This window comes from Atractosteus spatula, chromosome 3, assembly GCF_055471065.1.
Source record: "Atractosteus spatula isolate fAtrSpa1 chromosome 3, fAtrSpa1.hap1, whole genome shotgun sequence".
NCBI classification, from domain to species: Eukaryota; Metazoa; Chordata; class Actinopteri; order Semionotiformes; family Lepisosteidae; genus Atractosteus; species Atractosteus spatula.
In genome coordinates, this window is record NC_142708.1 from 31150803 (window position 1) to 31167967 (window position 17165).

Sequence of the window (17165 nt, forward strand, 5' to 3'; positions counted from 1 at the left end):
TTAAAAGTTCTTTCTTCTGAGGACTCTGAATTCTTTAAAGATTCACACATAATGGAAAACAAGTTGGATCTTCTCTAACAGTTTTCACAATTTTTCCCTCTCACTTTGTCCAGTGAGATAGACAACATTGTCGAGGTTTTTCCCAAACTCGCAGCGTTCACGGCAAATTTATATTAAAAGTGTGTTTTTAAATAATAAAAAGTGACCATTTATTTTCATGTGCTGGCTAATAATGTTTCGACTGTTACCGAACATCAACAACTTCTTTATCTTCTTCAACAACATCCAGTAATTGTAACACTATATTTTGCATGGTAGAATTACATATTCAAATGCATTTTATTTTCAGTTTGCTTACACTGGACAAACTGAAAATATATAATTTGCTACAAATATATTTTCCTTGTGGGCTTATAAAAATAAAGGGCAAACCATGACAGTTTCTGGCTGAATTTGAAAAAGTACACGGATTAGCAAAATAACTGGTTATTCATAATTTTCTTGTAGAAAAGTAAAACAATTCTTTAATGCTATTTTTTAGCGTTCACATTCACAACATTTTCAGTCTCCTTATATTTTACAGACATTGTTTTTAAAGGAGCTTATTAAGTGAAGGCATTTGAACAAATTCATTTTTCTCCTCCAAACAGACAAAATAAGAGCTGAAACTACTGGCAAAGAAATGAAGGAATGTACAGTTTCTTGACACCTCCCTGGGGAGCCCTAAAACCAACATACTCTGTAATGTAGGAGACAAAAGCCATGGATATTATCTTGAGTGGAAAACTTTAACTGCAGGAGAAACAGTATTACTGATGTAACTGGAAACGTAACACTTGTAACTCCTGTATTGCTACTACTAAACTCTTTATGAGAGACGTTTGATGGTACCGTCTTCCCTTGGACTATCCGTGACCAGCTAGAGAGCAGAGACATGACTGTGCAAGAATGTGTATGTTTTCACCCACTCTTGGAATCTGCCATTAAACAGAAATCCCTTCAGTCCTTAACATAATTACGAATATAACTGAATCAATTTTTCATTCTTTAATTCTTAATCTACAAGGTAATCTAGACATGAAAAGCAGACAAAAGACAAAGAATATCTTAGGGAGCCCATGTGAGTGAACTCCCCCTGAACCTTCACCCACCAAGTTAAACACAGTTGGTCCTCTCACCCACCAACATCAACATTTTTCAACGAGATCATTTGAAAGCAGCACTGATCCTTTCTCTCTATTGCTAATTCATCAGCCATTGGGCCCATGTTTTGTTAGAGACAGACCAATGCATTTGCTCGAGGAAAAAGGAGTGGATATTTACTTTACTCCACGTATGAAACTTTCTTCTTGTTAAACTACACAGTTACATCAGAGTTCTCATATGGTGGTACAGAATTTTCCACCATGGCTGAGCACAGTTAATTCTTATATCATTCAAATGTACCATGTAAAAGGCATATGCACAGACTGATTCAACCCCCCCCCCCCAAAAATGAATGAGAACACAACTACAGTATGCATAAAATGTGTGTAAATGAAATTATGTTTGCCAATTTAAAGCCTGCAAATGTCAAGCAGAACCGCAGAACCTTCCTTGCTATTTTTGGAAATCCAAATATTGACAATTCTGTTCAAATGTGAGACACTGCAATCAAACTTTATTTTAAAATTTCAAAACGTATTGAATAATTTTGTTGCCATGGCTCCATTATTAAAAACAGGATGTACAAAACATACACATTCAATACAAAAGCTGAATATAATTTAAAAACCTGAAGATTTAAATAAAAAAAATGCATTACCAATGCTTTCTAAAGGTAAAAAAAAATAAAGCCTCACAATAAGACTGAATTCTGGCTATTTAGGCGTCAATGCAATTTTAAAAATGGATTTTTTTTTTTACACACTTCAAATTAATTTGATTAGGATTAATATTTGTTCAAAATTCAATCCTTCAGTTCAATCTCGGAAAGTGTTTGTGAATTTGTGCCAGTTCACTCCACCACCTTTATGGACTGAATGTTAGAAGAGGAGTGATGAGCTCTCCCAGCGTGTGTTGAGCCCTTCCCAGCTGTTGCAGGCGCAGAGCTGTGATTTGTCGATCGGGGATACTTTGCAGCTGTTGCCTGCCCAATGGTGAGCTAGATCAACGATAAATGCAAAATACACATTAAATGATCTAGAAGCATGGTGACAAATTGGGAAAGGGCAGCGATACATAAGAATGAGGATTAACAATGGAGACTGACAGCACTATCAACACGTAAAAGGTGCAAAGGCAAGTCTGTTTTCTCCTTGTTGATTCCCCTGCTGTTGTTTATTAAGTGTATTCTTTTTTTTTGGGGGGGGGGGGGGGGGACACAAATATACATACAAATAAAGAGAGGAAAAAAGACATCCACTGACACAGAAAAAAGTACCTATTTTTTAATACTTATTAAATACCTTTAGGAGGCTTATAAATGAAGCCAAGCTAAAAAACAAATAAATAAAAGCATCAAAGATTCTTCACTTTTTACCACATAAGCACAGATAATCATACAGTATATAGAAAATTCTCTCTTGTTTAAAATAACATCACTCCTTTAACAGAAATAACATTTTTACTCAGTCCCACTTGATTGCTGTCAGGACCTGGGACAGGACAGTGTGTTTCTGAAACATAACGTAGACTGCTTTCTACCAGCTTCTACCAGCCTCAAATCCAAGGAAAGAACAAAGTTACTTACAAGGCAGTGCCGGATTTCCTTTGCCACCTTGCTATGCAATGATGTTCCTGAAAATACTTTTTTATTAAGTGTATTCTATACTGAGAGGCAACGTATTGGAATGAGTACTGTATTTAATAATTTTCTGCATGTAATTATTTCAAGTTCATGTTTTCCAGAACTGGGAACATTCAAAAACCTTTTGAATGAACATTCAAAAAACCCTTACATGCAAGTAACTGTTGATAGAAGTCAACAAGTTTCAAATTTTGCAACCAGTGAAATTACACCAACCAGTGTACTCGAGACTAAATGGTCAAAAGCAAAGTTGCTTGTTCTTCTTGAGTAGCTGGCCACCTAGCTCACCACAATCGCTTTGCTATCATAGAAATTTAATTTACAGTGACCTATCCCAAAACATTGAGTCATTGAGATACAGGTTACGCTTTACTTGAATGACACTAAAAAAGCTGTCATAACACCTTAATAAATGCTACACAACATGACATAACATGTACAATCCCTTGCAAAGATTTTTTTTACATTATATGCATACAATTATTTGTAACGGTTCATTTGGTTATTTGTAATGGTTCTCTGAAAGCTGAGGAGCTTTCAGAAAAGTAATGAGAAAATAATGGAAAACACCATTAAGGACATGTGACCTGAAAATTACTTTCTGCAAATCAATATAACTGTGGTCCTTATTCCTAATTTTGCTCGTTTTTATTGTGCTGTCTAGAGTTTATGAAGTAGTTATTGTGCTTTTTTGTCTCATTCAAATAAAGTGTTATGAAATTTGTGCTGAACCAGGATGATGGCTGTATGGGTGCTGTATCAGTGTATCCATTAATAAAAGACCCTCAAAACACAGGGAACTGTTAAATTTTCTGGATTAAGTAAAAAAAAACAGCACAGTCAATGCAGTACACCAAGAATAAGCCTCGATTTGGCTAACATGTTGGCCACAAAGTAACACCTAGAATAGCACATTTTGGAGGTGTGAAAAATGTATGCATAGGAAGGTATTAATTATTAAATGATTTATAATCGTTTTATATTTCATAAGGCTAAATATTATTAAAATAATACGTCAGTTTTTCCACATCCCATAGTAATGGAAAAATGGTTAACTGTGCCTTAAGAAAATCACATTTCGCTTTAAAGACACTGGTCTTTAATTCTAATGACTTAAATAAATACTGTAGCACATTCAAATGCATAATGGATACTTACCGTATATAACACTAAATATTTATGAAATCATGTTTAGATTTTATATTTCTAAAATAATGTTTACAAACATTCGAGTTTTATTAAATGTTTTAAGAAGATTTAAACTGGCCCACCTGTGTTACTGGATGATGTCGCTCCACCACAACTGAACTCATGGGTGGTGCCACCCCCATGACACTCAAATTTCCAGTCACTCTGCTGCTCTTAGGACCCAGGTCTGTCCGGCCAGTGATGCGGGCTGTGATCGTCTTGCTGGCTTTTTGCTGGGATGAAGTCACAACACGAGTAGTAGGCTAAGGAGATGAAAGTAAAAAAAAGAGAAAAGCACAGAAATCAATATTAAATGAAGTTTTTTAGTAATACAATACCATTACCGTCTTACTATTTTACAGCTACTGAAATAAAAATGAAATGACTGCATCTGGGGAAATAGACAGGTTATCACCATTTTAATATAACATTAGTTTTAGTTCTGCTGCTCAACCGAGATTGAACTTTTCAGACTTTCAAAAAAAAATTGCATTGCACTGAAAAAGTAACCAAATAACAGCCACCACTTTAGCACACTATAGATAATTACAAAGATGAGAAATCTTAACTTTGATAAAAGCTAAGGAGTTTTAAATAAAACATTTAATTTGTGGTTGCAGATCTAAACTGCTTTCGTTAAACTGACCTGCATCTAGAAAGCCATCACATTTCTATGGTTTCTCATTTATTTAAAGAAATCAATAATACTATTACCAATCTGTGGGCTGATACAGGGCCGGATGTTGGAACTGCACTATTGACAACAGTGGCTGAGGAAATGCAATCTGCTGTCCTTGATGCAGCACTACTAGGTCCAAAATGAGAAATGAACTAGAAGAAAACACATACACAGGGAATAACAGAAATCAATCTATTCAATGTCAACAAAGTTTTATTACAGATGGCCACATTATTTGTGGAATAAAATTAACTTAAATGTGATGCTGATACAGTGACCTCTTGTGGCATTGTTTTTAAGATATCTTGCAGAGGCGAGAACCACGAACATGGTTTCCAGGAATGTCTCACAAAAAAAATAAATCAAATGAAGAGGCAGCAGGGGATTGAAATCTCCCAAGAACAAACAAGCTCCTAATCCTTTTTTTTATTTCTTTAGTACAAGTTAAAGTACCAAAGATGACAGTTTCCAGGAGTCAAAATACAACAATTTCATGAGGAAATGCACCATGTGGTCTGATAGATTTTAACTTATAATGTATAATGTGTATAATGTTTTTACAAGATTTAGTTTGTGACCAAAGAAATCGGGACATACTCTACATCGTCATTACATTTCAACACATAAGCCAGTAGTGGCTATTTCTTTGTCAAATTGTTGTACAAATATGTTTTTATATTTGCATTCTCATAAAAATGTGTACTATTTGCAACACAAAAAACTTGGATTGGATTACCAATTCACACTAATTAAAAGTTTAAAGTGTACTAGCCTCTTCCTTGGAAAATACACAATTCATCATAAGTATTTCTTCCAATTGATTACTTTAAAAAACACTTTATAGTGGTGTTTCTCTATTTCCAGTACTTGAGGAAAAGTAATAGAAGATACTAAGATACAGTTTTCCAAGGGATTCTGGAAACTTAAAGAGAAAAGGAGAAAAATACGTTTTGGTACAAGAATATTATTCCTCTGGAATGAAAGACGTTAGAAAAGACTGAAAGACCAGATGTTCCTGGACGGTGAGGTGATCAGCGCTCTTGGAGTTACTTTACCCCAGTGATCATACCATCTGCTCTGCATCGCTGGAGCTGGCTGGGGGGCCGGGGGGCTCAAAGTGCACTGGGCTGAAGCGGGCTGAGGGGGCTGGCTGAGGCGGGAAGGGAGCCGAGGAGCTGGAGCCAGGCTCTTCCCGCGGGGGCGGGTGGTCTGCACACACAGACATGAAAAGGAAAATCAAGCTGCTATAAACATTATGAACATCCAAGAGGTCAAAACGGCTCATGAAACCTTAGTATTCATCAGAAAGAAATGTGAACTCAGGGAAGGAAATCAGATTTCCCTAAGGCCTGTGATTACCATATATCAGATGCAAGATTCACTACAGACAGCAAAGGTACTCTCCCTTAACTTCAACTTCAGTCTTTTTAATGAAGAAATGAAAAATATGTAGGTAGTTTAAGGTACTATTTTATGCCGAATAATGATCCTGTAGTAGATGTTGTTTTAGTAGCCAGACAAAACGATGTTGAGGCGGGAAAGAAGTTAACTTTAACAGCGAAAGCTATCAGAAAGCTGTACTGAATAAACAGAAGTAAAAATAATAGACTGTTTTTCCATATGAAGTAGATTGGATAAAATGACAGCATTCTAAATGTTTCAACAGGAACATGGTATGTTGCACTTCAGAGTGATGTTGATTTGCCAATTACGTCAAACTGTACTGTTTGCTGCCATTAAGAGAAGTACATTATTATATTAATGTCTATGGATTTCAAAGATATTCCAGGGATGTTTAGACAACAGGAATAAATCAAAATAATATCTGATCAGTGGCACAAGAATTTTAGAAATTCAAGAATGAATCAGAATTTACAAAAGACCAAAAACAATACTAACAGATGCAGTTCAGGTGGGTAGCTGCATCAGCATGCATCTGTTTCTGTGTTTGGTCAAAAGTGTATTATACAAATAAATAAAAGGGAGTTAAGAACAGCTTTACTTAAAAAAAGATTACACATCAGGATGTTTTTTTAGGATAAAGAAGAAGTTAATTCAATCCCAAAAACTAAACAGAAAGATGAAAAGATGTTTTAGCTGTTAAGAGCATTCTTCCAGTGTGTGGGGGAATGGGAAAATTGCAACAATATGAGGATAATACAAACACACAAAAGATTGTAAACATGCTAAGGAGGGCAGAAAATAATATTTTTTATCATCATGGAAGAAATGAAATTTCTGTAATGTTGTAATAATTTTGCAACTCCTTCCTGTTACACTCCCCTGTAAACTAAGTGGACCAGTCTGAAGTTTTCTTGCTGCCACAGGGGTGGGCTGTGGGTATTACAGTTGAAGCAACATAGTATTCAGTAGCACTGGAACGGTAATGAAAAATTAAAGAAACATCATTTTTAAAGAAAATATGTTCCAAGCTAATTTGTTTCTGAATTTCACAAAGGTTTTAAGTGGCCTTCTGGGCAGGTAAGAACTTTTTAGTGTCCAGCAGAAGCAGCAACAAAATTAATTAGATTCTTCTATAACAATATCTTACACTAATGGTGATCTCAGAACATAGTAAAGAAAAATCAAGTTGGAAGTGCATTTTAGAATATGGCACAAATAATTTTGTTTTAGGTTAAGGACATTTCAAATTTACTTACCAGACTCAAGCCTGCTCTCTCTTCCATGAAACATGCTCATCGCCTCCATATTCAAGGCACACACCCCACGCATAAATGCCTTTTTCATGGAATCTTCATATCGGTCCCTTTCCGAATGCAGCCTTTGGATCTCAGCTCTTGCATTGCTTAGTTCTTCACACAGCTGAAATTGAAAGAGTTAAAATTTACATTCATTTCTATAATACTGCGTGTTTTCGTTGCATTAGCTGGGGTTTTACTTGGTCCAGTAAATGGTTTTCACAGGTCATATCATCTTGTATTAGGAAGTGCTTCCAGTACTTAATGCTTTACTGCCTTTTGTGTATTCATATGGGTCTTAAATTTCTAATTTCATGTCATACATATTGCTTAAAAATAAGTTTAGTTGCAATAAGTAATGCAACAAAATACAATTACTTCCCATTGTAATTCCTAAATTTCAGTAATGCTTGAATCCGAAAAAACCCCACCATATTTCCAAAATTCTACAGAACATGATAAAACAACTTGCATGAGAACTATCAAAATATAACAAAAATACCAGGATCACTGTAATTGAGCTGCATCTGCAGAAGGTCTGCTCTCAAGTCTTCCACCATTTGTTTATTTCTTTCTACCTGGAGTTTTTTTATACATTTTCAGCCAAAGACAAGAACTTATGTCTCATTATGAACCATTACAAATAACTGTGTGCCTATAATATCATGTGACTTGCACAAACAGTTTCTTAAGATTTATGCTGTGTTTTGCAGGTATCCTTCCTACTTCATTGCCACACACTTTGCAAACATTACCAGTTAGCAAAAGCACATGCCCAACAGCCCATTGTGCTTTAGGACACTACCAAACCTCAGACACTCTTTTTCTTTTGAATGTTGCTAGAAATACTGCATCTTGATGCCTGCCTTCTTGGTAAGAAGACACAGATGAGACTCTGCCATTCAAACTACAGCTGGCAAGCAGGCATCAGAAACTCAACCTTAGGAGCAGTCCTTACTGAAGTCCTTTGATTTCTAAACACTCCTTTCTCATGCTTGAAGTTGATCAACTATTGATCCAACTCTATCCATCAATTGTCCTTCTCATACATTGTCTGTTCCATTTGTTCTTCTCTTATTCTCTGAGCATTCAAGACAAAACAGAGCTGTGTTCATTTCTTCTAACCCAGACCCAGTGTGATTGTCCTCAGACTAGTGAAAACCAAAACTCCAACTTTCTGTGTTTCTGTAGTACTTTCCACTTGATCTCCGTTATCTGATTCTCAAAGCTCTCTCTACATTCCAAGGTTCCTAGTTTCTCTCACACAGCCCTGCCACGTCATCATCTAAGAGGGGTTTCAGCCAAGTCTTTTTAAAAGAATTAACCACCCCAAAGTCATTAAAATGTGTAGTTTAATTTACTTTAATCTAATTTAAGCAACTTAATACAAAAAATACAAACCTGACTATTTTGTGTATATGATAACCACCTATAATAGTTTCACATTTAACAGATATGACAACCTAGTCTTCAAATCTCAGAGGCTAGTCATATACATTTTAATTTTTTTTAAGCATCTAGTTTTGGCTTTGCCCAAAGATTTCACATCTCACCAGAAATTCCCAGATTCATCACTAGGTGTCAATAACGCTAACAAACTTTTAATCAGCAATAAAGCAAACTATATACAAATCTTTAAATGCCCAGTGATGAAAATACATCATAGGTGTATGTGCATAATGGAAAGAATTTGACAATAATTTTATTTTTACAAAAATATGCATTTATATGACGTTTTGAAGATATGTTTACGGATGATCAAAGCACATTTGTTAGACAAACCTTTCTCATTTATTTCTGAATGTTCTTCTTTCGGGGACAAGAATCTTCTCAGAGATAAGGAATATCTATCAGTATTTATGAGAAAGGGAACAATAAGTACTCTCTTCACCCACACAAAGTGAACTGAGTAACCAGTAGACTACACTGCAGAGCTTGCTTCATGGTAGTTGGGCTCATGCAATGTTCTCCATTAATCATACTCAGTCATTGTAACCATTTTGGCTATGGCAATTAATTTCAATGACAATTAACATTTCTAGCAACATATTTTAACCAGAATAGCTTTTTTCTGATTGCAACGCATTGTAAAATCTTGTTCTTGTCTCCCAAATTCTTCTGTCATTATGATAGAAGAGGAAAAATGTTTGTGTGTTTGGTTTAGAGACTTCAGACTAACACTTCATAATAAAACACATAGATGTACCAAGAAAAAATGCCCCCAAAAAACAAATGCATGGAATGAAATGAACTGAAAATAACACATAAATGAAAGACAATAAATATGCAATAAATCACAACAAAAGTCCTTCCTGAACTACACATTTACCTCTGCCATCTTTGCCTCATAGTCACTGGATAACTGGTGGCAGACCTCCTCAGCTCTTGCCTGACAGGCACGCTCCACTCTCTCTCTCCAGTTGACCTCAATGACAGAGTGCCAGGCTGCCCACACTTTCTTCTTCAGCATCAGCCTGTAATGCTGATCTGCTAGACTATTTGCATAAGCCTGGAAAATAAGACTTGGGTGAAAAACGTTCATGGATACAAATACATAAAAAAGCAAATTGTTTTCATTCTACTTGCCATCATTCATTACAGCCACATAGCTTAAGAGTAAATTAAAAGATGATCGGTTGACTTGAGAAAAGATTTCACGTTAAATAAACACACCCTGGTTTCATTATGAAGGCTTCAAATGATTGGCACACTTAAAAGTTATTTTATACCTTTCTGTGTCTTTCTAATGCATCTTTGTAAATTAAATGGCAAGTTTTGTGAATGTTACCCTGTATTTCTAGAATAATGTAAAAGATGAGCTAAAGTAAATACAATCTACAGTACACCTTCTAGTGACCCATTTATCTAACATCTCTATGTTAATCTCTCTGTTCTATAAATATCCTATAAATCTGTTTCATTTACAGTATGCATTTAAACCCAGCTTCATGAATTTTAAAAAAGACTATGTGTTTCCATAAATCCAGGACTGTCAGCCTAGTCGTTAGATTTCAATAAAGTAATGCTCCAAAAGCATTTAATTAAATGTCTTCTTTTTTGGCAAAAACAAAACTTAACAATAGATGAATCCTATAGAAAACTGCCCAGCTACTGCATGATTTAAGTCATACAAAAATACCTGGAATTAATATATGGTATCCTTTTGTTTTTATTTAATAACGCAAACATTTTTTATGTCAATCCTTATTAAAGTTAGCTTTTCAATATGAAAGGCACACAGAGAAAGCCATGCACTGTTGCTCCTCATCTGAGCTGAATTCCAGTCACTAAACTTTTCCAGTAAAGCGACACAGCCATCACATTCATGCCCATCAGTGTTACCTCCTCCCTGGCTTCACTATGTTGCATTCTCCAGTGAGTGAAGGTTCGCATCAGCTCAAGTTTCTCCCTCTGTCTCTCTATGCCTTGGGTCAGATTAGAGATCACCTAGAAAGAAAATGAATGTATTCACTGTTCAGCACAAATTTCTTCACAGTTGACAACACAATACTGTAGGTCCATCAAACATTTTTGGAGTTTATTTCTATATAGGATTTACAAAAAATAATGTTCAGAGCTAACTAATGTAATTACTTTATCACAAAAGGTAAATGAAAAAACTACCGAGACTCTCCAAGATAACCAGTTTAATGTGAAGTTTATTACCAGCAAAGGTTAACATAGAGACATCTATATTCTCTTAAACTTGACTAAGTTACCAGTAACAGTAATAAAGAGACCTTCAAACCCAAGAATTAAAACTGTGCTATATTTTCAAAAGTGTCCACTTCTTATATGTAAATCCAATATACAGTAATGTAATTGGGAAATGAGTTTCAGTCACATGTACTGTATGCTAATAATACATAATTTTCATCATACCTCATCCTTCCTTTGGTTTGATATCTCGTAGGTATGTAACAATTCCTTTAGATTGTCCATTTCAGTCACTAACTCAGACATCTGGGAAGCATGTTTTTCCCTTTCCTTCTTCAGTTCCCGTCTGTGCTGTTCAATGAAGGAAACCTTCCACTTTCTCAGCTCCATCATGACATTTTCCTGACATAGAAGTACACAATATCTTACAGTATGTATAAAACGCCCCTTTAAAGCTGAAGGTCACAGAGACTTATTAAACACATTTCATTATACTCCAGAAGCCAGAAAGTGTCTCCCTACAGGAAAGTCCCTCAAGCTCCAACATATGTAGTTTACCTACTTGATACTTACTGCTGTACTGCAAAATTAAGCATTAATTGGTACATGTTTATTGTAGCTGTCATAACAATGTATATTGTGCCCTATGACCTTCATTTAGTCTATGGCTTTAATAACATGAAATTCACAAGAGTATTATTTTGGGTCTATTTCTGGTAAATCATGCAATAGTTGAACAATTACAGCTTCTATGTATGTAATTAAAACATAATAAGACTTAAATGCATATGGTAAACAAAGGACACTGTGTAAAGGTTTATATGTATGTTATGAGTACCAACAACTTATTTAACATTCACTTATATAATAACTGTTACTACTGCAGCTTAGTTTGTATGACAAGAAACGAAGCGTACAATTAAGCAACTTTTAACCCACAATGATTGGAAAGTTTAACAGTGTTAATCACAACAGCTCAGGAGAAATTAGATATCAATATGGATTACAATTTAGAGTGTTGTAATCCATCACATTTACCAATTAAATCTAACTGAATCACTGTCAAGCATTCTTTGTTATTACAATTTGTTCCTTTCTATAATCTTAAAATAGTTAAACCAATGTAGACAATTGCCATACATATTTTTCTGCAAAATGTCTTGTACACAGCAGTGTCTGTGCTAGATTGAATATTATGATATTCAATATCAATATTATGGACATAACAGTTCAAACATGAAAAACGTTATATGTTTTACAAATGCCCTCATCCAATACAGCTTATAATATTCAGGTTGAGTTTAAATACAACACAGTGGGTAGGATACAATTAATAAAATGACATTCAGGCCAGTACAAACAGTATGTAAAATGTAAGCATCACATAAACACAATTAAATTATGATATTAAAATTGTACACACAGTGAAAGGCTTAAGTATTGGGACAGTGAAGTGAAATTTGTTATTTTTGCTGTGTACTAATGAAATCGGTATTAAAGATAATAAAAAAAATATTTAGTCTAAAGTACAGAATGTCACCCTTTGTTTCTGTATATTATTTTGCAAATGTTTAGCATTGTTAGAACAATGTCATTTTTTTTGTTCAATCCCCCATTTCAGATGGAACCAATCTCATATTGTTTAAAATGTGTTTCCCATTATTTTTTTTGCTATCTGCATGTAATATTCTGCATTTGCATATGCTGTATTTAATGTAATCTGCCACATATTTGCCCATCATAGCACAGACAAAGTAAAATGCCAGCCTACAAAATCTGCTATTATACAAAAAATAATTAAGATTAAATTAAGTGAATTCAGGAAAACAATTTTAGAGGTGCATATTAAGTCCGATGAACACCTGAACATTCTCACCTTCAAGTTGTTGCCCCAGATATCCAGTATGTTTTCCATTCTATTAATGTTTTCTTCAGAAACAAATATTTCTGTGACTAGGTTGTCTGGAGTTCTTTGTAAGGACCTCTCCAAAGGTGTTTTCATATTACCGGATTCAACATCAGACTCAAAAAGAATTCTAACGGGCGCTTCTTGACCTGAAAAATCATAAATGCCTGAAGTGTGACTACAGTCTCGCCATTTGCAACTTCTCTCTATGGTGGGTATAAACATACATTTTAAAATCAATGCCATAACGTTCCTGCTAGTTTTCTTTTGCCCTTGCACAAGAAAACTATACGCTGTGCAAGCAGGTAGCTGCGTCAGCATGCGTAGGCTGCAAAGGAACAAGTAAAGGTTTATTCCATGCTGAAAAGAGAAGAATGGAAACACAAAAAGTATCGGCTGTGGAGTGTTCTTTGGGTGTCTCTTTGTGTTTCCATTCTTCTCTTTTCAGCATGGAATAAACCTTTACTTGTTCCTTTGCTATAGGGTATGCAATATTAGTTTGCCAGTATCCTTTTCAAAGCAGTGCTACAGTATGTATCAACAGCAGCGGTATGTCCTAGAACTTTTAATGTTACCTTTATTTAGCAAGTTTGATTTCAAATCGGTGTATTCAAATCATTATTAAGCCCACTAACATGTAAGAATGCTTTCATACGTAGTTATATTTTTAATTTACCTTTAAAAAACTGTTTAGTGGACTTTTCCTCATTACAAAATGGACTCATTTCATGGTTCAGCAACTTAAAAAGTTTTCAATGCAATATGGAATGTTGTAATATTTTTTTATAAACTCTTATATGAACCAGATAAACTCTTGAAATAGTCAATTATTATAAAGTTTAGAAAAAAGGGATAACTCCAGCATTTCTTGAACACCTGTTTCCTTGAAGAAAGTGGCTTAGAAGCAAACCTGCTAGCGGCAATCTACTCAGTTTACCTTCTAGCTTCTCTAACTGTGCTTCAGGTTCCATGTCTGTTGTGGGGGCTCTCTGTGCCCTTAGTTCTTTGTGCCTGCTTTCTTCATGCTCAGAAGCTGATCCTGAAGCACGTACAAGCAGCAAAGAACAAATAACACAAAATAAGATGGCACAAGATATCCAATTCTAATCTAGAAATGGTTCCACGTCAATATCAAAATTTAATTACAAAGCAAAACAGCCTCTGAAGGACAGAACATATTTTGGCCACATGCCAGGTGATCACTACTAAAGAGTTTCAAATCTCTAAAGTCTTTTCACAGACCACCTCTCAAACTAATTATGTCTAATTACATAACATGATACTGACAGGTAAAAAGAACTACTGAATACTGTGTATGAAAGAAAAGAAGCTTTCAATGGTATGTTTATTACCATTTAAAGCATTAAATTGATTTTTTTGCCTTGATACTACTAAATGGCAAACCATAAACGAATGAATTGTCACACATTTTAGTATCTACCAAATATACTTGTTATATTATTTTGTAAAATATGAACATTAAAAGATCCCTCACAGATGAGCTAACACATTGTTACATACACCGTTGTGACAACATGATCAAACAATATGAGTTTACTGAGCAGTGTAACACAATCCTTCTGCAGGTAGACTCCATTTCAAGTAACAAAAGTAAATTTCAGATATTTTTCTTCTTTAATTATGCCTGCTCTGTAGCAGACATTCACACCAATTGAGGATGTGCTTGGATGCCCAGTTTGCTGCTCGTTTTGAAAGTTAATTGTGCAATTATAAAATATATTTTTATACCACACTCATTCAGTGTATTCAGTAACACTCACACCTGTGAATTTCAGCTGGTGTAGTTTGCTTTGTTCACACAAAAACAAATCATACTGCTTTCTTCACTGTTTGACTTAACATAAACCAGGACAGTCAACTTTAATTTGCATTGTCACAGAGAGAAGGTGAACTCACTCAGGGCTCAAGGCAAAACTGTTAAGGGAGTTACAGTACTCCACATATTCTAACACAAGGGTACCTCTTAATACCTTATTTATTGGAACACCCTTATACTTCATAATATGAATGACACAAAGTAAGATGCTTACACAAATGTCCAGATAAAATGAGAGACACTAAAAAGCAACAAATAGTACTGGACACTTTACTATTTTCTTTTTAATGCCTCTTAGTATATACTGGTTTCAACAGCAAGATCGCACATTTACAGTATTGAACCATACTGTATAAGGAGCTGTCTTGACCAGATAAAATAAATGACACATAAAGGGGAAGTATTCCAAGGAGTTATTGAGGTGTTTAATGTTAACGCCTCAATAGCCTGTGAAAATGGTACCTGCAGAATGCTGGGAAAGAACATCATCCACTAAGCTTGTGATTCTACCATCTGCTGTCAGCTGAGAGCCATGCTGAGACTGCCTGAGGGCACTGGGCTCAAACTTGGGAGTTACAACAGCATAGCGAAGCAGCTCTTCATATTCATCCTGTCAGACAATCAGACACAGAATAATGCAGCAAAATCACTCCCGATAACAAAGAAGCACCAGTTTATTCAGTAAACTATCCACACTCCAGGTGGTGCTTTGCAGAGTTGCTTTTAGTAAAGATATTGCTTATCATTAAAACCACTGTTACTATAAATTTTATACAACTCTTCATAGATACTTTAATATGACACCAAACACTACATTTAATCATGTTAACCAAAGTAAACTTACTGACCTGCAATTCTGAAGAGACTGAACTTCCGCGATCTGAATCTTTAGGTAGGACTGGACTGTTTGGCTCAGCTTCATCAGAAGACATCTGCTGAAAAAAAATTCTAATATAGAGCAGATTCTGTATATAGATGTTTCTCAGTCAAATGCATTTACAGTGAGTTGCTTTAAGAATCATTATGAACATGTGATCATAAATCGCAGTATACTTTGATCCCAAAATATTAAACTGCACTGTAAGAAAAAAATTAGGAAGTGAATAACAGAATGACGCAATACAAAAAAAAAGCTTTTCCTGCTTAATATTCTTTAACTACGATGGTAAGACATCAAATATCACTGCAGACGTGGGGTGAAAGAAGTCATTTTTATGGAGATTCCCTGGACACTCCAAGTTTAATATCTTACTGTCTTATCTTCTGTAAACCAAATACACAACTTACAAAATTCAGAAATTAAGAATCCTAATGTGCCGGGCATACAATAAAAAGCAGACCGTTAACCAAAAGGCCAAAACATGCATTTAAGTTGCACCTTTCATTCTGATATAAGACGCTAAAGTGTTATTTCTCCTCCTGGTAAAATACAGTAAATTATTTCCATTTATTTTATCTTCCGATCTTGTATTTCTGATAACTACATTCTGTTTGAAACCCATCTGATAGTTCTGTGTCTAAGAAAGCCACAATAAATCATAACAATATTCGTTAAATCTGGTACATAAATTGCATTTAAAAGGAGGTCCTAACTCCCCAAATGTCAAAAAGCTATCCTTAGAAGTTCTTGCGATGCAACAATAAATATTTCTGCAAAATAAAAAATTACAAATTACAAAATATTTTTTTCTGCCAGCGATTAATGTACTTTAGTAACGAAACTAGAGCAAAAGGGAGAAATTTTGGAGCACGATGCTATCTCAGAAGATAAAACTTAATTACATAGCTTCATTAATCAGAAAGTTCTCTAACCAAATCAACCTTTTAAAGGTTTCGACGTTTAGATGCCCTAATTATAATTACCTTAAACTCTTGTAGTATGTAACTATGTGTGACAGCTTATCTGTTTCCACTTTAAAACTTTTCGCTTATTTTCCTGACAGTTTCAAACTGACAAACACATTAATACTATAAAATCCGATTGGCTACTTCAGTCTGTAGTTAGAATAGACGGACTTTTCTGATTGGATACAGATCGACCATGGTATCTGTGGCAACTCCATAGCAGGAAAAGACGCCAAAGCTCCTCCCTTTGAGCCGCAGTATTGCGGTTGTCTTCGAGCCTGTAGGCAGATAGGAGTTGGTGCTGCTGTAGTCGTTAGCTGTGTAACATTAATGTAGAGGAAATAATAATAAAACTCGAAGTAAACGGAAAAGACCAAGGAGTATTGACGAATGCACAACAGTTATAAAGTTATTGTGCATCAAGTAAGAGCTATGATTTCAATAAACGAGAATAAAAATCATTTTGGAAAAATATCTAAATATAATGGTAAAAGTATTATAATTAATACATTGAAAGAATTTTGGAAAATGAAAAATATGTCTCAGCTATCCTTCAGCCCTTTCTG

At 34.9% G+C, this 17165-nt stretch overlaps 2 protein-coding genes across 3 annotated transcripts in view; one reads left to right on the plus strand and one right to left on the minus strand.

The window, feature by feature from the left end:
• The window catches only part of ankdd1b (ankyrin repeat and death domain containing 1B), a 19477-nt gene extending 14055 nt beyond the window's left edge, over positions 1–5422 (plus strand). Inside the window, exon 15 of the mRNA XM_088910895.1 lies at positions 651–5422. Within this exon, the coding sequence (XP_088767021.1) occupies positions 651–706 (56 nt within the window). The 3' untranslated portion in view covers positions 707–5422. The remainder of the gene's footprint in view (positions 1–650) is intronic.
• On the minus strand, positions 497–16690 carry poc5 (POC5 centriolar protein homolog (Chlamydomonas)). Of its 2 annotated transcripts, XM_088910893.1 has the most exons (13): positions 16618–16690; positions 15603–15689; positions 15217–15364; positions 13855–13956; positions 12888–13066; positions 11237–11413; positions 10697–10801; positions 9684–9863; positions 7316–7478; positions 5725–5864; positions 4691–4807; positions 4060–4239; positions 497–2143 (listed from the first exon to the last, which is right to left on the minus strand). In XM_088910893.1, the coding sequence occupies exons 2-13, from the start codon at positions 15684–15686 to the stop codon at positions 1997–1999; spliced, it is 1722 nt and encodes a 573-aa protein (XP_088767019.1). In that variant the 5' UTR covers positions 15687–15689; positions 16618–16690; the 3' UTR covers positions 497–1996. The 2 variants fall into 2 exon arrangements, with proteins under 2 accessions (XP_088767019.1, XP_088767020.1); XM_088910894.1 differs by lacking the exon at positions 13855–13956.
• Between the last annotated feature and the right edge of the window lie 475 nt (positions 16691–17165).

Coding starts and splice junctions, on each gene's coding strand:
- poc5 (XM_088910893.1), bottom strand. CDS start 15,686: ATGTCTTCTGATGAAGCTGAGCCAAACAGTCCAGTCCTACCTAAAGAT. Junction 10,802..11,236: donor CAAACCAAAGGAAGGATGAG/GTATGATGAAAA, acceptor TTTTCTTTCTAG/GTGATCTCTAATCTGACCCA. Junction 2,144..4,059: donor GACATCATCCAGTAACACAG/GTGGGCCAGTTT, acceptor TCGTTGATCTAG/CTCACCATTGGGCAGGCAAC.